The sequence below is a fragment of the Tubulanus polymorphus genome, chromosome 8, assembly GCF_964204645.1.
Source record: "Tubulanus polymorphus chromosome 8, tnTubPoly1.2, whole genome shotgun sequence".
In the NCBI taxonomy this organism is placed as follows: domain Eukaryota; kingdom Metazoa; phylum Nemertea; class Palaeonemertea; order Tubulaniformes; family Tubulanidae; genus Tubulanus; species Tubulanus polymorphus.
The window spans coordinates 14,500,410-14,527,243 of record NC_134032.1 but is presented as its reverse complement, the minus strand read 5'-3'; the positions used below and the strand labels follow the sequence as shown (position 1 = coordinate 14,527,243).

The 26,834-nt window shown below is 39.5% G+C and overlaps 5 protein-coding genes across 6 annotated transcripts; 3 read left to right on the top strand and 2 right to left on the bottom strand.

The window, feature by feature from the left end:
* Positions 1-1,146: 1,146 nt before the first annotated feature.
* LOC141909775 (lipid droplet-associated hydrolase-like) lies at positions 1,147-4,457 on the bottom strand. Its single transcript, XM_074800381.1, has 4 exons — positions 4,377-4,457; positions 3,509-3,690; positions 3,057-3,188; positions 1,147-2,494 (listed from the first exon to the last, which is right to left on the bottom strand). The coding sequence occupies exons 2-4, from the start codon at positions 3,657-3,659 to the stop codon at positions 1,794-1,796; spliced, it is 984 nt and encodes a 327-aa protein (XP_074656482.1). The 5' UTR covers positions 3,660-3,690; positions 4,377-4,457; the 3' UTR covers positions 1,147-1,793.
* Positions 4,458-4,556: 99 nt separating this feature from the next.
* LOC141909713 (large ribosomal subunit protein uL10-like) lies at positions 4,557-12,465 on the top strand. 2 transcript variants are annotated; one of them, XM_074800298.1, is made up of 8 exons: positions 4,557-4,628; positions 5,482-5,589; positions 7,986-8,161; positions 9,409-9,643; positions 10,389-10,497; positions 11,041-11,117; positions 12,026-12,166; positions 12,245-12,465. In XM_074800298.1, the coding sequence occupies exons 2-8, from the start codon at positions 5,536-5,538 to the stop codon at positions 12,401-12,403; spliced, it is 951 nt and encodes a 316-aa protein (XP_074656399.1). In that variant the 5' UTR covers positions 4,557-4,628; positions 5,482-5,535; the 3' UTR covers positions 12,404-12,465. The 2 variants fall into 2 exon arrangements, with proteins under 2 accessions (XP_074656399.1, XP_074656400.1); XM_074800299.1 differs by having other exon boundaries at positions 4,608-4,628; positions 5,482-5,593.
* A 774-nt stretch (positions 12,466-13,239) lies between these two features.
* Positions 13,240-14,472, bottom strand: LOC141910082 (gem-associated protein 7-like). The gene is made up of 2 exons (XM_074800796.1): positions 14,333-14,472; positions 13,240-13,748 (listed from the first exon to the last, which is right to left on the bottom strand). Exon 2 carries the CDS (start codon positions 13,737-13,739, stop codon positions 13,455-13,457), a length of 285 nt encoding a protein of 94 aa, XP_074656897.1. The 5' UTR covers positions 13,740-13,748; positions 14,333-14,472; the 3' UTR covers positions 13,240-13,454.
* Positions 14,473-14,904: 432 nt separating this feature from the next.
* Positions 14,905-17,145, top strand: LOC141909650 (phospholipase A and acyltransferase 5-like). Its single transcript, XM_074800198.1, has 2 exons — positions 14,905-15,767; positions 16,311-17,145. The coding sequence occupies exons 1-2, from the start codon at positions 15,213-15,215 to the stop codon at positions 16,512-16,514; spliced, it is 759 nt and encodes a 252-aa protein (XP_074656299.1). The 5' UTR covers positions 14,905-15,212; the 3' UTR covers positions 16,515-17,145.
* A 1,605-nt stretch (positions 17,146-18,750) lies between these two features.
* Positions 18,751-21,126, top strand: LOC141909798 (Golgi SNAP receptor complex member 2-like). Its single transcript, XM_074800425.1, has 3 exons — positions 18,751-18,905; positions 19,519-19,842; positions 20,752-21,126. The coding sequence occupies exons 2-3, from the start codon at positions 19,565-19,567 to the stop codon at positions 21,116-21,118; spliced, it is 645 nt and encodes a 214-aa protein (XP_074656526.1). The 5' UTR covers positions 18,751-18,905; positions 19,519-19,564; the 3' UTR covers positions 21,119-21,126.
* Positions 21,127-26,834: the final 5,708 nt, after the last annotated feature.

The following is a 26,834-nucleotide window of genomic DNA, read 5'->3' as shown; positions in this document are numbered from 1 at the left end:
TCTGATTGTCAGAATTTGATAAGATTTCCACGCGAAAAACAACATTATCCAAACATAACCGAACCAACACATCGACCATAGGATGTACTCGTATCCATGACCTAATTGAACCGGCCGCCACCGGGGTTGGAGCGCTCCGACGACATTCATCCAAGTAGAATCATCTTCATCGGGCGATGTCGCGGTAGAAGAGGGTGTTACGTACTGATAATACCGTAGCCGCGCCCGGCGGACCCGGGCACGCTCTCTCGGGCATGGGCGACTTGTCGTTATATCATTATCAACTGAAAAAGTCACGTACAGATAAAATAGATTGTCGACCATCGCGCGAGAAAAAAAAATGGAACTATCCGGTAACTGCGGTGTAGACGCACTGAAAGGGTTAAATAAATGGGTAAAACTTACGGAGAGTTGAATGAGTTTGATACAACAGAATATCGCTGATTAAATACCGCAACAATGAACGATCGTTGTTTCCATGGTGATGAGATCGCGTCTGCCATTGCAGAGGATCGAAAAAGTTGAAATCGCGTGTTTGTCTGATTGGTCCGGCGTCCCCAGCACCAACGCCGGGTAAATCTATTTCATCGTTTAATTCCTCATTTAATTCCTCATCATCGGTTAAACTGTCCTCTCCGGTATCATCCAAATTATCTACCATCATATCGTCCATTTTGTGAAAGAAACGGTTTGTTTAAAAAAAAGATTTTTACAAAGTTTTTTGCAAAATTAAATCTCGACGAAACCTCAGATGGAATGACGATGCGCGAATCAGAAGAACAGGTTGCTGATGTTGATTCTAAGCACGACACGATAACCGAAAGCTACCAACCGCAATCCCAGCGAAATTCCCATAATTCTGTCCTACAAATAATCCTCACAAAGTTGAAACAAGATTTGACCAGCGACGGTTGCTTTGACACAAATAACAGGCAGTTACTTGGATACGCAACTGGTTGCTAAATGACCTTATCTGACCAATCAGAATAGAGCATTCAAAGAAACCGTTGCTATGTTTTCAGCAGCAATTTGACCCTACCAACTATCCCATCAGATGGCGCCACTGAGATATCAGACAATACGATAATGAAGATACTTAAAATCAATGATATTTTTCAGATTGTAAAAAATGTCTTTATTTCTCGCAGTAGATAAAGATAATCAACATTTAATCACAGAAAAATATGGCCCCGATTATTATTTCAACAACCAAAAACACCGCTAACCCTGCGCTGGTTGAAAGGTAGAGAAACCTTGAATGGATGAGTAAACCATCAAAACCAACATTAATAATTTCATTTTCTATACAATAAAGCTCTTATCCAAATGACTAATCAATATAAAGCTCATATTTTGGGGCAAATTACAAGTAGTTATTGATTTAGTGAAGAATAACCAAAAATTTTGAAAGGAGTAACTTGCCAAGAAGAATATCGCCCTCTATGAATTCAAGTTCTTGGTACATGACTTTTATAGTTAAATCTTAACCCCAGAACTGTGGAACTGGGTCCAGTTTCATCAAACAGTTTAACCTGAAAACGGTTAAGTTTCGAATTTTTGTCCTCCATTGAAAACATGAAGTAAAGAATTCAGCAATTAATCGAAAAATTGTTAAGTCAAATATTTTCATGAAACTGTGGTTTGTTATTTGTATCTTAAATCACAGTGAAACTCATTTTTAAGTTTTTGCAGCATCTAAAAAAAAGACGTCCTCAAAAAACCGTTTTTCGCTCGTTCGGTTGATTTTAAAATCGTATTTCGGAAGAAGTTAGTTTTAGAAAAACGATGACGGTTTATGAATTGATAGCGTCGCCGATGGGATTATTCGAATGTCCGACGACGCGTGCGATCCAATGCCACGACATTTCAGCCATCTGTTCGCTGCTCTCGAGTACGAACGCGTGTTCGAATCCCTGTTGACATAGATAGATTTCGGCGGCGGGAAACCGCTCTTTCATTCGCTCGTAATACGCTAGAGGGCACCAGTGGTCGACCGCGCCGTAATAGACGATCAAACGTTCGCTATAGCGACCGATCGTTTGCAGATCCGGTTCGCGGACCTGCTCCAGTTCTTTCAACGCGAGATACATCGAGTTACACGCCGATATCGGATCGAACAGGTTCAAACTGGCGTTGTACGCGCATCGGGCGACGGCGCGCGTCTGGAAATACCAGCGCACGATCCGATATTGTACGATCGGCGATAGATACGATAAAATCGTCACGATCAGGATCGCGAGCCAACGTAGATATCGTAACAACGGAAACGCGATTTGACCGTGTTGCGATTCGGCCATGTATTCGATCGTCGGGAATAACAGTAACGATTTGACGACGTTTAATTCCGGTTTACGTTTCATGATTTCGAGCGCGATGCGGCTGCCGATCGAATGCGATACGAAGATTAGTTTCGCGTCGCGAGGAACGTGACGTTCGATGAACTCGATTTTATGCGCGATTTGTCCGTCCAACGAATAAACATCGGCGTCCGGCTCTAGAAAAACGAGACGCACAGTTTTTAAAACGCGGTATTTTCTAGATAAAATGTCGTTTGTAAAAATCCACCTATGACATCATCAATTTGCTGATCGAATTCGAATCAGTATTTACAAAACCAGGATGATCCACTTCCACAATTGCCGGTTCTACGAGTTATAATATCAGATATGATGAACTAATTTTAAGTTTTACAAACTGGGTTCACAATGTGGAACTGGATCTAGAACTGTGTTACTGGGTCCAGAATGTGGAACTGGTATCAGGAACTGTGGAACAGGGTCCGGAACTGTAAGAGTGGAATTGGGAACTGTGGAACTGGATCTAGAACTGTGTTACTGGGTCCAGAATGTGGAACTGGTATCAGGAACTGTGAAACTGGGTCATGAACTGAGGAACTGACTCCAGAACTGTGGAACTGGATCTAGAATTGTGGAACAGGGTCCAGAACTGTGGAACTGGTATCAGGAACTGTAGAACTGGGTCCTGGATGTCAATTCTTTGGTCAAAATAACCAATATTCACACGGAGAAAGAGAATGAAATAAGAGTAGATCCTACCTGAATATTTAATATGTTTAGGAACTTTAACATGTCCAGCATGAGCGATTCCCCAAACTGGAATCTGACAGTTTGACTGAGTAAATAACTCTTCCATATAGTGTTCATAGTATTCTATGATACCAGGGTTACCTGTCAAAAATCAATACATAAAATCATTCTACTACTGATGTCATTAGACTGGCTTCGAACCCGGGACATCCCTGTTTACCCAGACCTGACTGGCTTCGAACCCCACACCCCAATACACCCAGACCAGACTGGGTTTGAACCCGGGAAACCCCATTACACCCAGATCGTACTGGGTTCGAACCCGGGACATCCCTGTTTATCCTCTCAGCGCGAGTAGTTACTGGGTTCGAACCCGGGACACTCTTATTCACCCAGACCAGACTGGGTTTGAATTCAGGACACCCTGATACACCCAGACATCCCTTTTAAGTAGTAATTACCTGGTATAACTAGAATCAGATATTTGTCAGGGTTTAAATCTAATTTGCCGTATTTCATCACATGTGTAGGTATTCCACTCAGCTGTATAAAGTCTGATGATACATGTTGTCTCTTTATTGACGAATCAGCAGCAGCAGTGGTGGCGGCCATCTTGAATCAACGCTCTCACAATATTATATAACTGAAATTATATATACGAATTTTACAGAATCTGTTTCCTTTTTTCCTTAAACCCGAAACTTCAAGAACCAATCTAACTAACTAGTCTAAAGGTCGATAACCAACATTTGGCAGTTAACCCTTTCAGTGCGTCTTCACTGTATTGCAGTGTATAAATCGGTGATGGACTTTGCTAGTACACCGCATCGCATTGGCAAAAGATGGCAGTTACCTGGCAACCATCGTTGAAAAATTAGTAACTAACGATACGCTGCACTGCGGTGTAGACGCACTAAAGCGGTATGCCCCCAGAATACAACACACTGGGATGGAATTTTTAACAAATTTTCAAATAATCTTAAACACTTTTGGGAGTCAGCACTGAAAGGGTTATGTTACGAATAGTTCTACTTGCTAATGTCTCAAAATTTAAGCAAAGGAGTTTTTAAGGAGTTTCAGGCATCTTCCTCAATTCAAGCACCTTTTTCTTTTTAACAAAAGCACATTAATCTACAACTCTTGATGGACGAGCCCCGTGTGAATCGTGGTAATGTGTGTGCAATAATACAATTACTGTTTGGGAGTTTTCAAGGAATCGAGGAGTAAGGTCAACTCAAGGAGGTACCCCTGACCAACAGTGACTGACTGATGGCATCATGAACCCCTCATTTCATCGGACGATGACGGCAGTTTTAAAATGGTTTTTACCTGTTGCAAAATGTAGTTTTTTGAAGGGAAATTACAGAAATTCTGATAGCCCTTCACCCGACGACCTTCATCGAATTTCCACTATCTGCACACCGAGGTGCCTCATAGTGTCGGAGCCATCCTTTATTCGCTCAAAAGTATCTGCGGCACGCGAGGATAGAATCTCATCAGTGGCGCCATCAAACGGTGAGTAGATGAACCATCGTTAAACGTGGGTCTCATTCTCTTTGCACGCCATTTTCGGAAGGCAAGGTACGTGCCGGTCTGAGCTCCCGCATTTCAACTTGAAAACGAACTTTATTACGGTTTAATCATTCGAAACTATCAATTAAACATCGATCTTAATCTAGTGAACGAAATAAGCAAGAAAATTAGAATATTAGTATGGCGCAACATCAGTTTTTGACCGGGTATTTAACTCGAGAAATTTGCTTTTTAGTTGGTTGGTTAGCGTCGCTCCGCAAATGGCGGCTGCGCGACCACGCCGCTTCGGTGATTTTACGCTAGATTTTTAGCTAAACAATTTAAGTCAATAAACAAAATAAGAAATATTATCTCTTTATAATAGCCCCGGGTCGGGTTAGGTCGGAAGTTGTATTTTATGGAGCTGCTTGAATTTCTAATTATAGAATTTGTTGATCCATTTTTTAATTCTCGGTGATGACACAAAGATGACGAGTCTGATTTGATTTTGATTTGTTTAAATTCGGGGTCCGCACCGGGTGTGTTTTATGCCTCGCGGTTGCTTCGGTTTATTCAATATCGACTTCTATTTGTGCTGCTTATTCGAGGCATTTGTCTGAGAGAATTAATCCTCATTATTGGAGGGCTGGGGACACTGTACCTCTTCAGTATTTCAGAGTGGTTTCCAGATATAATTAGATAGTGCTCAAATAGCCAAAAATAGTGAACATTTTTGATAAATGCTTTCAAGATTTGGAATATCGATTTCATTTAACTTAACATTTTTGTCGGCATCAAATAAAAATTTTTTTTTGGTGAAAATGAAGAAAATTAGAGATATCAGGTGGTGTGGCCTGAGATTGGAAAGAAATACAAAAATTTTGGACAAATGCTTGAATTTCGTGTTATATATTTTTTCCAGCATAAATTGTTTTGGTCGTGTCTTTAAACCGTAAGATCTCCCTGAACCGCAAAGATGGTCAAGGAAGACCGATCCACCTGGAAAGCTAACTACTTCGTGAAGCTCATCGTAAGTATGTGTCCTAACTTTTTGAGTATTTAATCACTTATGATGATGTGGGCAGGGAGTCTTGAGTTGTTTTATAGGATGATGCGAACTTGACCTGGGATTTAAATTCACTTAAAGATTTAAAAAGCCGTATCTGTCTAAGCCACTCATGTAGATTTATTATTAAAGCTTTTACTATTAGCCTATTATGGCCAGGCTAGCTCTCGTGTGTAACCTAGAGTGCTTGCTAGTTTTATAGACCAGTTCTATTATCTTGAAAGTAAAACTGTACGGTCTTAACCTTACAGAATTAAGTGGTTAGAAAGCTGTTTGCAGACATATTGGGCCTCGGTATCTTTAGCGCCGTTGCTCAAGATTAAAACAGCTATAGTATATTTTCTGGTTCGTTTTTACTGTGCCTTGAATATCTTGAATTCGGTGAATTCGAGGCCCCGTGACGAGCCTACAAATTGATATTTACGAATTAGATAGGCCTAGTTATCCTCCATTTTGTCAAATTTCTTGGATTTGAACATTGTTACCATGCCTACGCCACCCTGATTTAGTTGTTGAGACCCCACAAGAAATATAACTTCATTTCGTAGGCATGGTGACAATGTAAAAATTCAAGAAATTTGACAAAATGGAGGATTTTCTCTCTCATTCAATTAAACTTAAGGAGTCTTTTTGCCAATCCTTCTAATTGGTACAGAACTGGAAATATATCGGATATTCAGTTGTTGTCCGCGATTTTTGGCATTCTGTTAAAACATTAATGAGGTATGTACCCCAAAAAGTAAGCAAAATATCCAAGAAAAACAGGTCTCATCAATTAATAAATAGACATTAGTAATAAGGTTATCGTGGTCGGACATGTGATGAAAACGTAAAGTGCCTGAGAGCATCTATGAAGTTCAAATATTTCTATACTCAAGTTTCTGATGTCTGCCTCTCAATAATGGTTTAGACATATTATATACCTTTATTTTTTAAAAGATCACTTAAAACAGATTGAAAGCTAGATTTACTGAAATCTGATGAAGATTTGGTGCAGATTTTTTTTTCAAGAAACCCCTGTTGATGTGGAGGCCATAGTGTCCAATGATGGAAATAATTTGTGGGGCTAAAACTCAAGAGATAAACGACAAACGCTGTTGTTCTTTACTATACTATAATTATAACTAAACTTTATTCATACGTAAGGTAGCCACAGGAATGTCCAATATAGTTACAGCACATCATGTTTATAGTCAACAACCCCAAGCTGTTGAATGATGTATTTAGTGGGTTTTAAATTTATTAGTCGCTCTCTGTTCTGGACTAGATTACAAATCTCATGATTTAGTTCAAACATTTTGTATTCCTGAAGATGACTTATATTGCGATGGAGATGTTGCGAGAATTATTACTTCAAGGGACTTTTCAAACTTAATTTAATTCTTAAAGGGTGGAATTTAATGTCATTGGGTACCTTGAAATGTAGGACAGCACATGGTATCTCCTTGTTAGGTATATTTCCTTGCCTTATGAGGTCGTTTATTTTGTGCTAAATAAAATTCCGCCAACCATAGCATCGTTGGGTATCTGTTTAATTGTACGGTTCACCCTGGAACATGGGGCAACATTCTTCAATATTCATCTTCGGAATATCGAATCTTTTTTTTTGTCGTTTTTAAAAAGTTCATAACGTAGCAATGATGATTTGGGCCCAGCTCGCTTTGATTACGGTGAAGAAAACTTGTTCTCAAAATATCCAACGCTATAAATATATTTCTGAGCTACGAACAAAACGACAACTTTTCAAAATCGTTGAGAAAATTTTAATTTGTTAATATTTGGGGGTCATGTGTGTATCTTACGATAAGACTTAAGTGAATTTTTTTTTTTTTAGATAAGTTTTGTGTTTGGATCTGATATAGTGACTGTTAAGAGACGGATGTATTAGGTTTAGGGGTTTGAAATGGTCCTGTAAATCAGGCTTAGAAAAATTACCATGAAATTCATGAAAGGTTCAACTGTTATCAACACGTAGCAATGATGATTTGAGCCCAGCTCGCTTTGATTACGATGAAGAAAACTTGTTCTCAAAATATCCAACGCTAAAAATATATTTCTGAGCTACGTAACGATAACAAGGCTAATATTGACACGAGAGCTAGCTAAACCCGAGATTCATGGAATAGTCAGGGGAATTTTGGAGGAAAATAAGTAAAGGAACGAACAGTCGGGGATGTTTGGGTTGAATCACATATAATCTATTAGAATCGGTCTTGTCATCTGTGTTTTAATTGATTGTATTCTTAGCGGATTAGTGGGTCAAATTAAGATCAGTTAAGGTGTTAGTCGAATTGGGCAAAGTGTTCATGAATATTGCTGGATATTGAATATTAAAGATGATTATGTTTTGTTTTTTGTAGCGATTGTTAGATGAATACCCGACCTGTTTCATCGTCGGCGCCGACAATGTCGGATCGAAGCAGATGCAACAGATTCGTTCGTCTCTTCGCGGCGAATCGGAGATTCTGTTCGGTAAGAATACGATGATGCGAAAAGCGATTCGCGGTCACCTCGAGAACAATCCCTCGTTAGAGAAGTAAGTAGTAATTTGCGTTAGGGAACCTGTAAGACAGTCTGCTGTCCTTTTGGGACCGAAAAATATGTCCGACTTGTGTCGTGATATTCGATATCTCACTGTCACAAGCATATTTTGACAAAAATTTAATTTGAAAAGATCTGACTTGAATGGATGGAGTCTACTGTATCTAATCATGCTAATCAGCAAATTAGAATTTTTTGGTGCATAGTTGTTCTTGATGGAAATAGCCACTCACTGGATCATGTATTTTGTAATTTAATCAGGGACCTTTTGGTTCCCTTTGATCTGTATGAACCCTCGAGGCGCAGTCAAGGAACTGTCACCGTTTAAACAATAATTTTGTGATCTTGGTAGTTTAACTGGTCGTAGCAATGATGATTTGAGCCCAGCTCGCTTTGATTACGATGAAGAAAACTTGTTCTCAAAATATCCAACGCTATAAACATATTTCTGAGCTACGACCAAAACGACAACTTAATTTGCAAAATCATTGAGAAAATTTCAATTTGTTAATATTTTGGGGTTATGTATATATCTTACGATAAGACTAAGTGAATTTTTTTTTTTTTTTTAAATAAGTTTTTTGTGTTAGGATCTGATATAGTGACTGTTAAGAGACGGATGTATTAGGTTTAGGGGTTTGAAATGGTCCTGTAAATCAGGCTTAGAAAAATTACCATGAAATTCATGAAAGGTTTAACTGTTATCAACACGTAGCAATGATGATTTGAGCCCAGCTCGCTTTGATTACGATGAAGAAAACTTGTTCTCAAAATATCCAACGCTATAAACATATTTCTGAGCTACGACCAAAACGACAACTTAATTTGCAAAATCATTGAGAAAATTTCAATTTGTTAATATTTTGGGGTTATGTATATATCTTACGATAAGACTAAGTGAATTTTTTTTTTTTTTTTAAATAAGTTTTTTGTGTTAGGATCTGATATAGTGACTGTTAAGAGACGGATGTATTAGGTTTAGGGGTTTGAAATGGTCCTGTAAATCAGGCTTAGAAAAATTACCATGAAATTCATGAAAGGTTTAACTGTTATCAACACGTAGCAATGATGATTTGAGCCCAGCTCGCTTTGATTACGATGAAGAAAACTTGTTCTCAAAATATCCAACGCTATAAACATATTTCTGAGCTACGACTTCAAAAACCAAGATAGAATTTTATTTCGCTGAATTTTTAATTTGCGTTTTCCTAGTTTTTGATTTTTCGGCGTTTCATGTTTCAGATTGTTGCCTCATTTGAAAGGAAACGTCGGCTTCGTTTTCACGAAACACGATTTGAACGACGTTCGTCAGAAACTTCTCGAGAATAAGGTGCAAGCCCCGGCGAAGGCTGGAGCTATCGCCCCTCTTGACGTAACCATCCCGAAACAGAACACCGGTCTCGGCCCGGAGAAAACCTCTTTCTTCCAAGCTCTCTCGATCCCTACGAAGATCGCTAGGGGTACGGTCGAAATCTTGGTAAGTTTTTAATTCTTCGAAAATTTGATGTCTGATGATGATAAATTCAAGCAGTCCGACGAACCGCGCTCGGCGTTGGCACCAGAATATGGTAGAACCCACCAACGCCTGCGGTTCGCAAGATGAACCACGCTTGAACGACTGAAGACAATAAATGATTTTTGGCAACGTTCCGTCAAATTGGTCTCTTCTGATGAAAGTAATGATGGGATTAAACATGTTGGCTCGAAGTGATACTGGTAGTTGCATGGTATACTTAGTGATGAAAAGAATAACCCCTGTTGGTGGCTTGTGTCGACATGTAAGCCGTATATAGACATGTCCCACTTGTCCCAGATGCAAACCACAATATCAAATCACAGGGGCTCGTATCAGAGTTGTAGGTAATGTAAAAACGATAATCTGTTAATCCAATGTATATAGTATATATTAAATAACAAGGGGGCTAACGACGCTCACAAACTACTCAACTTCAGTCGCTTACCATTTCGTTATTTCTCATCCGATTTTGATAATCCAGGCATGATATGAAAGCTAATAGCTTCCTGCTTCTAACGAACCTAGTCCCGTTAACTTCCGATGAATAGTTCGTGAAAAATATGTCTTCGAACGCGAAATTCATTGCCTACAACTCTGATACGAGCCCCTATCTATCAAATGGCAGCCGCATAAGACTCGAGTAGTAGCCCCCTCCCCTTCAAGGAAATCTGAAATGGATTTTGACGAATAATTTATTTTCTTTCAGAATGACGTGAGACTGATCAGTGAAGGTGATAAAGTCGGTGCCAGTGAAGCCACTTTATTGAACATGTTGAACATCTCTCCGTTCTCGTACGGTTTAACAATCTACCAGGGTATGTATATCGCATGGCCACCCCTTCATCAGTTCGCCCCTCGCCTCATTATGTTTGTGGATGATGACTAACCCTGTCATAATTCAACTTGATGAATTCTCTATTTTGAATTCCTCGTTACTGACACAAGCATTCGCGACTTCGATTGAAATAAAGCGAAATTTTTGCAAATCTTGAAAATGTCCTTCATTCATAACTTAGTAATTGATATAATCATCCTGACTTTGGCAACTATGACAATTTGAGCTGCAAATTCAACTGTATCCTCATCTGAACTGCTTAACAGTTGTATGTTAATGAGGTGTAAGACCTCGAGATTGGAGTGAGCCTATTTTTATCCCGTGTATGATGCTCTATTGTTTAACGCCTTCGTTCCCTTTAAAAGTGTTTGTGGATGATGACTAACCCTGTCATAATTCAACTTGATGAATTCTCCATTTTGAATTCCTCGTTACTGACACAAGACGCTTTAGGAGTTGAAATGTAAAAAGTGATGTTCTATTTTATTCGAATGTCTCTAATGTTACGTATTTGTTGTTTCAGTCTATGATTCCGGCACGGTTTTCAGTCCTGAAGTTCTGGATATTACTGACGAAGATATCCGGAAGAAATTCCTCCAGGTAAGATATTTATAACTCCCCTCTTCCTTTCCTGTTTAATAAGATTTGTAGTCAGGCTGTTCAGTGCTCTGAATACAAGGAACCGACAGGAATACGAACAGTGTTAATGTTTTATAGTCAGTGATTCTGTCTATGAGTCTCGGACTCCTGTTTAAGGTTTTAACGAACAGATTTACCTTTCGTCCTATTCCGTGCTTAATCTTTCTAATCCTGTTATGATAGCGAATCTAGAATTTATTTTATTCTTGATACGAGAGAAAATACAGGAATATCAACTACGTTGCCTAGGCATAAAAACTGATTTCATTGTTGAATTCGGTTGCTACGGTCGCGAACAATGATATATTTGTGATGAGATAATGTTGTACGTCTGGCTAGCCTATCGGTCCTTCACCCCCAACCTGTTACAATGATAGTGTATTTAGAGTTATTCCGTACTCTTCATACAAGAATAAGGCAGGGAAATGAAATTGTCGTTAAAGCGTCTGTCTGTTCTGAAACCGTGAAATTCAGACTCCTGAGGGGACAAACATCTGATCATACAAACCTCCCACTCAAGTTCAGGATTTATTTGAGGGTATAGTGACTGTTTAAACCCTCCCACTCAAGTTCAGGATTTATTCGAGGGTATAGTGACTGTTTAAACCCTCCCACTCAAGTTCAGGATTTATTCGAGGGTGTAGCAACTGTTTCATGAAAATCGAGGGAAAGTCAGTGAATTTGAATTTTTGGTGTCATGGGTTCTTAAGCTTAGGAATGACTTGCACCGAGAGTAATAAAATTGGATCGGAATTTAAGGTCACTGGTCTGTCTTTGAGTAGTACCCAGGAGGCTCTGCTGTCTGTACTAAAGCTGTTTAGTTATATATGAATGTGAACTGATATATTTGGTGATTGATATATTTTCAGGGTGTGACGAACGTCGCCAGTCTGTCGCTGCAGATCGGTTATCCAACAATCGCGTCCGTTCCGCATTCGATCGTCAACGGTTTCAAGAATCTGTTGTCGCTCGCCGCCGTCACTGATATCACATTCAAAGAAGCCGAAACGGTTAGTATCGCCCCCTATCTGTCTTTCCCTGAACTGTTCATGTGAGTTGAAACTAAGGATTGTTTGTTGGTTTTTCAGATGAAGGAATATTTGGCAGATCCTAGTAAGTTCGCGGCTGTAGCAGCTGCCGCCACACCAGCTGCTGGCTCGGGTGCTGCTGAAGAGAAGAAAGAAGAGGCAAAGGAAGAGTCGGAAGAGGAAAGCGACGATGACATGGGTTTCGGTTTATTCGATTAAAGTATAATTTATAAAGATGAAAAAACCTGATAGAATAAAGATGGAAAATCTTTAGAAAATTATTTCGAATTACGTTATGGTTTTGGTTCAGGTGTTCAATCTGTCATCTGATGCTGAAAAGATTGGTTTATGTTGAATTTCTGAAGTCGGTGTGTGGAAGTTGAGGACCATTAGAGAGCATACCGATTAGTTAAATGGCCTGGCCTCTCAGTATTCTCTAGCACACCTCGGGTATATTTACATTTGAAGGGGCGAGTCTGAAGAAGAGGTAGAAAGGTGGACGTAATAAAGAATAAATATTAATACAATTACGATTATTTAAGATTCGGTGGCAAGAAAAATTATTAGGGCTAGACCGTCAGGTGCTGCTGCTAGATTAAGCATTAGCGGTAAATGTGTGAACTAAATTATTACTCGCATGCCACGGGTAGAGGTATTCGCAGTATCAGATCGTCACCGTTGCGTGCTGCCCCTGTATTAACAATTGGCGGAAATTATGAGAACTAAAATCGGCGGGTTAAGGACCCGGCTTATTGGATTGTTGATGATCCTGGTGCTATTTGAGGATCAACGAGTTGGAACCTGGTCTATTGATAATGGTTGACCCTGATGCTATATGATGTACAGGGGTGTAGTGGGTTCAATTCAAAATGCTGCCTCAGATTCTGGAGTGGATAGAGGATGAATGTCTTGGGTTCGAACCCATTCAATGAATGTCCATTCTGAGTAGTCCTGATTGGCAGTAGAGAATGGTGCAATTAGAGCCTCAACCTAAAATATGGATAAATTATGCATAGAAAGTGAATGACGAAGATATTCAATACTAAAAGTTTTATTTGGCTCAAAAGCATTTGGTAGAACCTGCTTCAGATCATTTTGGGACCAACGAAATTCATCCGCTCTTCAGGTTTACAGGAAATCCGGATTAAAAGTTATTTACCTAACATGAATAAATGGACTGCAAATCTTGCCCGGATATCACCAAAATGCGGATTAAGCTGATCTAGATTAAGTGGGTTTTGCCTGTATTAACAAAGTTGTCCACACATAATCATGAACTTAATTCCACATTTAACGAGATGATATCGGTTGTTCGCAACAATGCGTTCGGTAACACGCCCATCGGTGTTGCTAGGTTACAGACGTGTATTTTCTGAAATTCGATATCCGCGCTACCGAAGTCGGCGTTCACTCGTGTTTCACCATACATTTGAATTTGAATTGATTTGTTTACGAGTCCGTTCATTGCGCGGAGAAAACGCTCGCGTAGAAACGTTCGTTGTTCTTGCTGTTTTTCCAAATTCTCCGTCGATAAATTCGGGTCAATGTCGTCCATCGTGTCAATCTGTGAAATAATTACAATAAAACAGAAGATTACTATGGAGAATGCTACAGTGGCATTTGAGTAACTGCCAGGATCCAGTTTCACAGTTGTGAGTTAGAGTTAACTCTGAACTCAGGATCCAGTTTCGCAATTGTGAGTTAAAGTTAACTCTGAACTCAGGATCCAGTTCGACAGTTGTGAGGTAGAGTTAACTCTTGAGTTATAGATAGTTCATTTTAAATGAGTTAACTCAGAGTTAAATCTTAACTAGGGACTGTGGAACTGGATCCAGTAGTTTAAAATACTCACTCAGTCTTCTTAATTATTAGTGGAAATTTTTCAGTTACACAAGTCAATTATTCAATAATTTATTGATTGATGCAAATAGGCAGGTGTGATACTTCGCGGACACGGCCTATAGGGTTGGGTAATTTTGCACTGCAGTTGCAGTTCCTATTCTGGTAGCCATCTGAAGCTCCAGTCAGTGATGATTGATAAGTGTAGGCTAAATTTATTACCCCGCAGTAACAGTGACAAGTGTCGACGACGTTCATGACGTTGTCAGTCTTGAAAATTATTTGGCAACTCTTCAAATTGTGACTTACCTTTTCGGATAATGGGGTAGAATTCTTTTCTGAGTTTGGATGTCAGCTTAGTCACAAGCGCATTACCCGCGGTACCCTGTGTCTACCAATATAAGTTCGTGTAATTAAAATATCTTGCGCAAATTTCTTCGTGCACGGTCTACGACCTTGAGGTTGGAGTGGAATAAAGCAATTTGATTTGACTTCAATTTATATCATATCATTATTATACAGGTTAACTCAGAAATTACCATTAAGCTATTTGATTATTACCTTATTTTATTCTCTTTCACTAAAATATATTAACTTATTTGAATCTGACGTTGTAAACATAATCTTTTACCTTTGCCAATAAATTTGGAATTGAATTCAATTTGATGGTTCGCGGCGTCATACAAAGTTAAATTCTTTTTATTTATTAGTTAATATTCTATCTTTTTTTTCAAATAAAACTTTCAAATTATTATTGAATATGTAAAAATAGAGAGTAAAATAATAAATTTATGAATAATTAGTTAAAACCAAGCGCCGAATTATCTAGGTCAAATAGACGCCGGGAGCCGACGACTGCGGGTAATTTTCCAGAAATATCCAGGAATCTCTATAACCATAACAAATCAACGCTCTAACGGAATCTTACTTTTCGGCGTGTTTACGGCTTATTGAACACCTGAGATCAATCAATCGATAAGTAATTAGTACAAGATAGTTATCATTAATAATTATAGTGATCGACATTTGACTTTTTGCTGTTAATTTCGCAATATTCGTGTTTTTATTGGTTCACAGCAGCAGCAGAACGTTACGTTGTTGTTATACAAACAAGACTAGTCAAGACACATTTTCGTTTGTTCGGTTCAAAAATTCACTTTTTTCATTTCACATCGACTTCAAACCGTGAATGGAAGCTAATAACTACAACAATAATAATCAGAGCAGCCGCCGTTGTCATGGTGATACACGATTGAGCAGCCCGTCGACGCCACCGTCCCGTCGGGCATGGCGGCCCGAGGATGTAGTAGCCCGTGGTGGTGCGAATCCGCAGCGGGGCGGATCCCCGATTCTGATGAGCCCGCTCGGTAACTTTATACGGGCCAGCGACCTGCAGGCGGAGCCGGGGGATTTGATCGAAATCAATCGTACTATTTACTGCCATTGGGCGTTATACGTCGGCGATGGAAAAGCGATTCACATCACCGGCGAAAACTCTGAAATCTCTCAGGAGAACGTCGCGTGTCGTCTCGACGATCTGGTCGACATCGCCGGAGCCAGTCGCGTTCGTGTCAACAATCGAGAAGTGCCGGCTAAAGAACGTGGACTGGTGGCGCTACCGGTGGATGAGATTATAACCCGAGCTCGTTCGCAACTCGGAGAGAACTTGGAGTATAATTTACTGACGAGAAACTGTGAACACTACGTGACGGAGTGGAGGTACGGAGTCGGCTGGAGTGATCAGGTAAATATATAGCTCCCTCTAGTGGATCGATACGTAACAACTAGCCACCTGGTGGACGACACGACTATCAGCTGAGAACCATCAGTATCGCCATCTGATGGATAGATTAACTAGTAACCGGTGTCATGCCACCTGGTGGATGAACTGGAAACTAGTTTAACTACCCTGCCGCTTTCACAGTAGAAATTGTATTTCACCTTCAGTGATACATTGCGCCCCCTGGTGATTCAAAGGAACACCAATGCTGTGAATATGCCGCATCCTTTGTGACTAAGTTATACCTGCATTTATTTTCTTAATCCTGCGGTGTAGATTTGTCCAGCGATATGCCGCTGCGTTGGAATTTCTAATTTTCAAATTATCTCCGGGACCAAGTTCCACAATTGTGAGTAAGAGTTAGTTCATTTTCAATGAGTCAAATCTTGACTCACAACTGTGGAACTGGACCCAGCACTTTTGGGTTTTTGATTAGTCAGTACTGAACGGGTTAAATTCAACACTTAAAAATAAAATTGTTTATTTAACTGGTGGTTTATATTTCAGGCTGATATCGCTCTGGGCGTGATGACGATGTTCTCTCAATTCAACCGCAAACCGGACTCAGCCGCGAGTAATTCTACGTCTGCTCACAACGCGATGATGACCGGTATCGAAGCATTGTTACAACAGACTTTACAACAACGTAGCAACAATTCGTCGCCTAGAAACAATTCTACGGATCATCATCATCATAGTCTACTTCGCTAGAATATCTCAACAGTTGTCTCTTATATTGTAGTTTTACGTCGTAATCTCTCGGCCATCTCTTACATTGTAGCCTGCTCCGGGGTTTATCGTTCAGGTTCAGCAGGGGATGTAGGGTCCAGTTACAGTGTATTGGGTTAGACATTGTAATCACTGTCAGTGTATTTAAAGTAATTAATGTATGCATTCAATCCATGTCCTGATATCAATACATTGTAGTACATTTTTACATTGTATATCGACGAGCGTATATACTGCCTATCTGTATTTTTGTCTGAATGTATTATTTTGTTTTTTCGTGTGGCTTTTTACGAGTCGTTTTTCGTCGAGATCCTCAAATTGCCGTCAGTCTGAAATTTGTAAATTATTGCCGTGTGTAATGTTTTAGAAATGCTCGTTTTATATTAAGCGCGTCACCTTTCTACGTGAACTAGGCTTCAGTAGTTCGAGGCTTATTATTGTCTTTAGATTAGATATCGATAACATGACGATGAAAATGTATTCTAACAGAGTGAAATGTACACAAATTCCGAGTTCTACAGTTGTGAGCGAGTTAAAAATCTCAAATCTCGCCTCGCAACCGGGCAACTGGATCCTGTACAATTGAAAATGGAGTCTTTATTATCATTGAGATGAATGTTATAAATATATATATATATATATATATATATATATATATATGTATGATTATTAGAATATGAATTTGTTTATGAATAAAGTTTCTCTAATTCGCAATGAAAGATTTTATTGTCTGTCATGTTTTCATGTTTGGTCTTGCCGTTGATATAATCACATAATCATGTATTCTGAACGTGTGAAAGCTTGTCGAGGGACCAGTTGGTGGAATTATTTATCAGAGTTGAAAAAAAGAAGATTGCAAGAATAAAACACAGGGGCTTAAGCAGAAAAAACCACCATGGACTCAATTGTCCATGTCCCCCACACTAAAACCAGAGATAAACCTGGCCAAATACTCTGGAAAGCGTAGGATTTAGCAATCTGATTTACATTCTTACATCATTTTATTTTCACACATCATATCATGTCATTAACTTTTAGCTTATTTTCTCAAATTTTAATAGTAATTTTATTTCTATTACTATGTATGAAATTGTACTAACTTTAAAACCACAAAAGTTACATGTAAGGTATTTTGAAGTTTTAATATACAATACATTTCCACTACAGCTGATTTATACAATTTGCATCAACAGGAAAATAACAAAATACACAAAAAATTATAAACTTTGATGCATAAAACACCGAAGTCTAGGATTATGAATTTGTCAATTCATGAGGTCAACATAACTGACACCTACGTAGTTATATTTCATGAAAAATACGGATCTATCATGTCAACTTTTCAAATGACATCGATTTTGAGGATATCTCCTCAATTATCAAGAAAAAGCTAAACTATATTCGATAGGACCTTAATAAATCAGTGATTTATGAACAATTGACATGAACATGTCGTTTTATCCCACAACAACAATTATACCTAAATGACAGGTATTAATGTACTTGAGGAAGTGCCTCAGTCTTACAAGATTGCCGAGTTCAGTGGATTTTCTTGACGGCAGTTGAATCTACAGCATTCCTTCTTCGTCTTCTTGGGTTTCGTCGAAGCTGAAATGATTAAAAGAACAACATTCTTTAGTCACACAATCCTTTATCATAGAGTTATAATCGAAACTTACATGTGTATCAACTTAACGTTCAAGATTGCCGAGTTCAGTGGCGGCCAGGATCTTGGTGGCGGCTGAATCTGCCGCATCCCTCCATCGTCTCCTAGCGTTTAATGGTCATCGGGCATCTTCTTCTTGCATCGTCTTTTGTCGATACCTGGATTGTGAAAAAGAGAAGAGCGATGAAAACCTGGTACGGAACAAAACTAATGTCCGAAAGCTTCACAGCTCTCTGTCGCCGGTCACATGCCGAGAACACCAGACAATGAGCCAGCCAGGTAATACTGCCCTCTACACGCCCTCACACAGAACACGAAAACCAGAATGACAACGTCTCCACGTTCTCCATCTAACTACAGGACGTACTGGGCGACGTCAGTAACTGACAAACCTGTAAAATTACTTAAAACAAATGATATGTTAATTCACATACTCACCGCTAATGCTTAATATAGTGGCAGCACTTGACAGTCTAAATGTATGATTCTTCTTTGGCACGCGAGTAATCTGTGAATTCTCTGAGGGGGCAGCACCTTCCGGTAACCCGGAAATAAATGAACCCGGAAGTAATTTTCGTACATTAGAGCTATTAGACACGTCAGTTTTAAAACAGATTGACTGTGATAATAGAAACAAAAGGAGAAGCTTTAAAAAAACAGCGACGGAACAGAATTCGAGAAGCTTCGACAGAGCGATTCAGAATTAGGTAAACTTTTTTGATTTCTTACCACGAGACAGATGATCAGGTCATCTCATTCTCTCTCACTCTTCTTAACTTAATTCATCCAGGCTGTCCAGGGCAACTCCTCTTTTCCTGTAATCTGTGTCAGTAATCTCATCTGTCTGTGGCTTAGTTTCACTCTCACATATTTTTTCAGGCTTGCCACCAACGATTAGGTAACTATCCCTCTCCCTCCTCGTGTCGTTCTTTGCCTCTTTCAAATCTCTCCCCTCTCTTTCCTTTCAAATTTGACTTTCACTCTTTCTCCCAACCCATGAAAATATGGAACTAGCAGGTGCAGAGAGGGGGGGTTCAGGGGTCGTGACCCCCTGCTCAGTAACCAAAAATTTTTCAATTGTTTTCTTGAAAGAATGTACTCAAGACAAAGTGGGCACATAATTGGTACCATATCAGCTTATGTTTGGCTAAACAATATGCCGTACAGGCCCCCTATCATTAGAGATTTTAGTCGGCAGTTTTACATTAACATTTTTTATGAGCCCCCTCCTGGAAAAAATTTTGGATCCGCGCCTGTACTGGTCTGGCAATATGTGCTCGAATATAGACTTAATTATCCGCAATTCTTACTTTTCTACAGGATTTATAAGAATAGTTAGCTGATCACAGGACCGATCATCAGCATCATGGCGATGGAATCACTTTATCATCAGACCAATAAAATGGTTCACGAGGTTCAGAATAGTTTGTCTCGTTTAGAGCAGGCTACGGGAGACGACGTACACCTCGTAGAGAATGAGGTTCGAGCTCGTATCGATCAGGTCGTCAGTAACTGCGAACGTCTCGAGATTTTAGTCAATAAAGAACCGGCGACGCGACGAGCCAACGCTAAACTCAGAATAGATCAACTTAAATACGACTGTCAACATTTACAGGCGGCAATGAGAAATCAACAGCATAAACGGTAAGAACGGCCCCATCCCACCCCAACCTTCGGCCTACAGCCTGCCCTACCCTTCACTCGGTCCTCTACATCCCACCCCTCGGTCTACAGCCCACCCCTCGGCCTACACCCCACCCCTTGGCCTACAACCTGCGCTACCCCTCATTCGGTCTACACCCCCAACCCTCACTCGGTCTACACCCTACCCCTCCTCTCACTCAGTCTACACCCTCAACCCTAGGCCTACAACCTGCCCTACCCCTCACTCGGTCTACACCCCCAACCCTCACTCAGTCTACACCCCACCCTCCTCTCACTAAGCCTACACCCCCAACCCTCGGCCTACAACCTGCCCTACCCCTCACTCGGTCTACACCCCACCCCTCCTCTCACTCAGCCTACACCCTACCCTCACTCAGTCTACACCCCACCCGCCCCTCACTCAGTCTACACCCCACCCGCCACTCACTCAGTCTACACCCCACCCTCCCCTCACTAAGCCTACACCCCCAACCCTCGGCCTACAACCTGCCCTACCCCTCACTCGGTCTACACCCCACCCCTCCTCTCACTCAGCCTACACCCTACCCTCACTCAATCTACACCCCACCCGCCCCTCACTCAGTCTACACCCCACCCTCCCCTCACTAAGCCTACACCCCACCCCGAGCCAAATACACCACTCTAGCATGCCCGTCAGCCTAGTTTGGTTGCCAGATGTTCATTATTTGTCTAAAAGCCAGAATGGAAACAGCAAGAAGGAGACTACGACGCTTAGTTTGGCTGCCAGACATTGGATCCTTCCTACATTTTCTCACCTGACTGACAGATTCTATTGAAGAAGCTTTAGAATAAAAAATAAATTACCCACATATCTATCTACAAGCTAATTTTTATTTCTAAGTAACAACTTCGCGCGTTTAATTTCAGATATCAACGAGAAGAAGAGGAACGTGAAAGAGAGGCTCTGATGTCGCGTACGTTTACGACGAACGACGCCGACACGTCAATCATGATAGACCACGCCCTCCAACATCACAATCGTCTACACACGTCGAACAGAGAGATGGATAATCTGATCGATCACGGCTCGGGAATCCTGACGAATCTACGCGATCAGCGTCACACGTTGAAAGGCGCTCAGAAGCGTATTCTAGACATTGCTAATACGCTCGGACTATCGAATACGGTTATGCGTCTGATAGAAAAACGAACGTATCAGGATAAAATAATCATGGCTATCGGGATGATCGCTACTTGTCTCGTCATGTTCGTTGTATGGAAGTATTTAGGTTAAAAAACGATGAAGAATAAAGTTTTATTTTCGTTTTGTTACAAGTTTTTGTTTTATCGACGTCTTTTGATTGGGCCGACTCTTCATTGCCGAGTTAAACCATCCTACCCGACAGGGATTCGAACCTGATGGCATAATTCGTGATCCCCACTCGGCATCAGTGTCAGTAATTCCTGGGTTCGAACCTGGGACACCCTTGTACATTCTCTATCTAGTTAGTTCCAGAAAATTCTCATAGATGGCAACCAGGTATCTACATTTAGTCCACATCAAGATTCATACCAACGTTATTTTTATCAATTATAAGCATCAAAATAAATCTAATAATTCTAATTGAATGATTTTGATAAAGTTTAACATCTATTTGAATTGCTGCAACTCATTACCGAGATGGGGACACCCCTGTACATCCTCTATTCAGCATCAGGACCACTCTGAATCAGTGTCGGTAATTGTACTGGGTTCGAACCCGGGACACCCCTGTACATCATCCATTCAGCAGCAGGACCATGCTGATGAATCTCCTTCAGTAATTACTGGGCTCGAACCCGGGAATGCAGACATTCATTGAACTTGATTGTTTAAGTTGTTAGTTCCAGAAAATTCCCATAGATGGCAACCAGGTATCTACATTCAGTCCACATCAAGATTCATACCAATATTATTTTTATCAATTATATGTATCAAAATAAATAATGACAATTCTAATTGAATGATTTTGATAAAGTTTAACATCTATTTGAATTGCTGCAACTCATTACCGAGATGGGGACACCCCTGTACATCCTCTATTCAGCATCAGGACCACTCTGAATCAGTGTCGGTAATTGTACTGGGTTCGAACCCGGGACACCCCTGTACATCATCCATTCAGCAGCAGGACCATGCTGATGAATCTCCTTCAGTAATTACTGGGCTCGAACCCAGGAATGCAGACATTCATTGAACTTGATTGTTTAAGTTGTTAGTTCCAGAAAATTCCCATAGATGGCAACCAGGTATCTACATTCAGTCCACATCAAGATTCATACCAATATTATTTTCATCAATTATATGTATCAAAATAAATAATGACAATTCTAATTGAATGATTTTGATATAGTTTAACATCTATTTGAACTGCTGCATCTCAATACTGAGATGGGGACATCCCTGTACATCTTCTATCCAGCATCAGAACCACTCTGACTCAGTGTCAGTAATTACTGGTCCAAACCCAGGACACCCCTGCACATCCTCTATTCAGCATCAGGACCACTCTGAATCAGTGTCAGTAATCACTTGATTCGAACTCGGGACACCCCTGTACATCCTCTATTCAGCATCGGGACCACTCTGATTCAGTGTCAGTAATTACTGGTCCAAACCCGGGACCCCCTGCACATCCTCTATTCAGCATCGGGACCACTCTGAATCAGTGTCAGTAATCACTGGATTCGAACCCCGGACACCCCTGTACATCCTCTATTCAGCATCAGGACCACTCTGTTTCAGTGTCAGTAATCACTGGATTCAAACCCGGGACACCCCTGTACATCCTCTATCCAGCATCGGGACCACTCTGAATCAGTATCAGTAATTACTGGATTCGAACCCGGGACACCCCTGTACATCCTCTATTCAGCATCAGGACCATTCAGAATCAGTATCAGTAATTACTGGGTTCGAACCCGGGACACGCCTGTTAGACCTCTGACAATGGAACTGGAACCAACTCCAATAAAACAGACAACTGTAATCTATTCTATTTTTCAATATTTATTTATTCTCACTTTTTTCTTCAATATATTTCATATATTACGTTCTGTAATTACTGTGATAAATTCATTAATACATTATGGGTTTTTATATTACACTCATGAAAAACCATTAACATTAACCAATTAAGGATTTCTAATACCCTTAATTAGTTAACAGAGACTAGAAAACAATCATTAGACTGGTTCCCTTAAATACATTCTCTCTACCGGTAACCAGTCTTATATAATGTACATATATAATGCAAGTCTGTCATGTTTTACTTATATACATGTACATTGTCTGTACATCGCGTTGTATTGATACATCATATAAATACATTGTACATCATACATAATGCTCTATTATTACATTGTATGTTTTGCGCTTGAAATGATATCTAATTGTCTTCAGATCACCTGATATACATTGTTTTTTTGCTATCAAGCATAAAAATCTGGTCCAAAACTAGATTTTTTTTTTTGATCAGATATGAAAATTCCAGGGTCATTATACTCTCAAGTATTTGCGATACGACCGCTGTGTGCCCTAAAAAATAAACTCGTATTGACTGAATTTTTATTCATGTTTTATCAAGATCGTGATAAAATTGAGTTAACGACCGAATTGTATTCAAACTATATTAGTAAATGAGGACTCACTTTCCAAAGGACCCAGTTCTTCTTAGAACCACGACCTTGGGACCCAGTTCTCAGTTCCATAATTTATCACATAAGTTAGAATTTCACTCTGAGTTAAAATTGAACTCACGGTCGAGATCTATTCATAAACTGGTCGCTAAACGAACTCATCAAACAACACCTTCAAATAACTCTAACAAATAAATATCCAGGAACCAGTTCCACAGTTGTGAGTTAAATTTGACTCGGAGTTAACTCATCGAAAATGAATTGATTTTAACTCAGACTGTTACTCGTAACCGTGGAACTGGGCCTAGATTAATAAATTAATAGTATATACAATATTGTACATTGTTGTTTACATTGTATATCATTATATATACTTTATTGCACTATATACAAATTTTCTATACAAATACGATGTATTACGAAAAGTATTCTCCAAATGTAATACATTGTTACAATGTACAGTCGAACCTCTTTACAGCAAAAACCTGATTGGGCAGGGGAGGGGCAGTTGTTGGAGGGGGGTGGGAGAATTCCAAACCCTGTTTAAGTTAGATATGTGACAGTACAATTCTGACTTTTAGTGTTAGAATATTGAGCTATTGGCAAGTGTGTAACTTACAGCTGTGGAACTGGGTTCTGATTGGGGGGAGGGGGAGAGGGGGAGGGGGAGGGGGAGGGGGGTATGTTGAATTGAGATCCGACTGTCGTATTTGAGTATTCCTTCTTTATCCCTGAGTTTTACATTAAACCATACAAATTATTGATAATACTTTACACACACACACACAACCTTCGCGTCAATTTTTATCGCGTTTGGAAAATGTTTTTTTGGCCCTTGAAAAATTCGGGTCGTCACCTCATCAAGATTATATCTGACACACAATACTGCTTGAATATACAGATAATAAGTCAGGATCGACCTGAACTCATAAAACAACTTCATGAAATTGATTTAAAAAGTCAATGAAATACTTATTTGTGAAACATGACCTGCACCCAGTTTTCGTGTTCATGGTTAGATTTGACTCAATAAATTTAATCCTTTGAGTCGGATTTTAACTGATACAACTGTGGAACTAGGTTCAGAACTGTGAAACTGGGTCCTGAATCCACCTCATAAGCATCATACAGCATCTACCCAGCAGTGCGATGTATTATGGGCATACCGGTTTATAGCATCTACGCTGCAGCACAATGTAAAACAGATATTACATCTACACCACAGTGCGGTGTACCATTAGTAGCATATATTTACAACGATTTAATTTTTTTAATGATTATATAGAAACACCGCACTGCAGGGTAGGTGGGTGAATTATACACCGCACTGAAAGGGTTAACATCAAACTCGCACTAAACTCATCATCAATATTAAGCATTTTGCATTAAAAAATAACAGCACAATTTATTATTCCAGTTTGGAGAGATTGGTTCTAATAGGAGTAGGAGTTAATCCCTCATCAATCTCGGATTTAACTAGAGCATTTGATTAATCAGAAATTGCCCGCTAACAATTTCGATATTTTTTTCGAAGGTCCCCGTCGTGAAGGTAATATCATCCTTTACCGTGTGCATGGATACATAGCCTACATCATAGAGTACTCGATCAGATCAAAACTTCCCAACTAGTTCCACATATAATTCTCAAAGGTTGAGTGATGGAAGTAAAGGGTTAATGAGGACAAATGTACCATTAATTATCCACCAGATGGCGTTCACAACAATTTGACTGAAAATTCAATCTCGAGTTATCGCTTGTTGATAAACTGAGATTGATCTTTATGGTTAAAACAACGCATTTCATTTTCAGCATTCGTAGATTTCAGAAATTATGGATAGATTTCGAATTGAATCTGGCATCGTTGTTCTAATTCTCACTAGTGACACCTGGTGGATCCGGGCAGAGTCCTCGATTGATAGAGTTGAACTCGGAGTCCTTATTAAAACCATAGCTCAAATTCTTAGCTCCTTTATCATTAGATGTTCAACTAATTTTTATGAAAACAATAAAAACCATTGCAATATGTAATACTATGTTTCTGGGAATACAATATGAAAAGGAATGGTTGGTTAATGATAAGGCTAAACAAAAATGATACCTTATTTCTCCGCAGCGGCCGGGTCATTTTTGTAAAATATGATAAAATTTATAAACAGTTCATTTCTATAGCGGCCGGGTCTGTTATGGTAAAATTGATCACGATTTAAAAAAAAGTAATGTATAGGGTAGATAGACGGCCGGCCGGGTCAACATTTAAGCTCAGCAGAGCGGAGAAACAAGGTATCAATTTTTTTTTAGCCTAAGTCAAAATCAGTTATAAATAGGTAAAAAAAGGACTTTGGGATAATTCAATTTCTATTTGTGACATATATCATCTATTTGTGTGGAATAAACACAATTGTGTGGAATAAACACAAAAATATTCACAGAAAAACAATGCAAACGAAAACAATTCCTTTTTCTTTTGCGGAGATCAAATAATTGCGAAGGGAATGAAATTTTCCTAAAAGTTTGTATCACAGAAATTAATGATTTGGATAATGAAAAAATCGAGGAAATTTTTTGATGTGAGTTCCACACGTGGAACTCACACGTGTGGAACTCACACGTGGAACTCACATGTGGAACATAAAGCATTCAATGAGATCAAAAACATTTGACGAAAAATCTAATTTTCAATGGAATGAATTAACACTTTTGTGGTTGTTTAAATTCCGTGTAACGCGCAAAACACGTGAAACAATGAACACACACGCCCCCTATATGGGTCATAGAGAACTAACTGACCGAAACTACAGCAACTGTTTTATATGAATTAAGTGAAACGCGTAGCGGCAGAAACCGTGGCGACAATAGTTGCAGATGTTTTGCGTGCAAAAACACATCGAATTCTTTGTTAAAATTGACAGTTCAATAAATTTGTTTGATGAATGACCATCGGTCAGAGAATAGTTTTTGGTGACAGTTGGTTTTCAGGTGTAAAATATGCCACAACTTGTTATTTCGTTTGCACATATGTGTTTAACACGCTTACTGAACCACATCTCCCAACTAGTTAAACCCCCCGTCATCCGCTCTTTGTCGTCTCTGTACTATCAACAGTCTTTGAACTTTCCGAACTATCAATATATACAGCACCTACTGATAAGCATAAACATGTCGCGAAAAATCCTATAATTTTAAAATTCAGGGTCTCTCAGTTTGCATCCACAGTTGAGATTGATCCAGTTCCACAGTTATGAGTTAAGATTTGACTCAGAGTTATCTCATTGAAAATGAACTAATTTCATCTCTGAGTTAAATCTAACTCACAACTACTGTGGAACTGGAT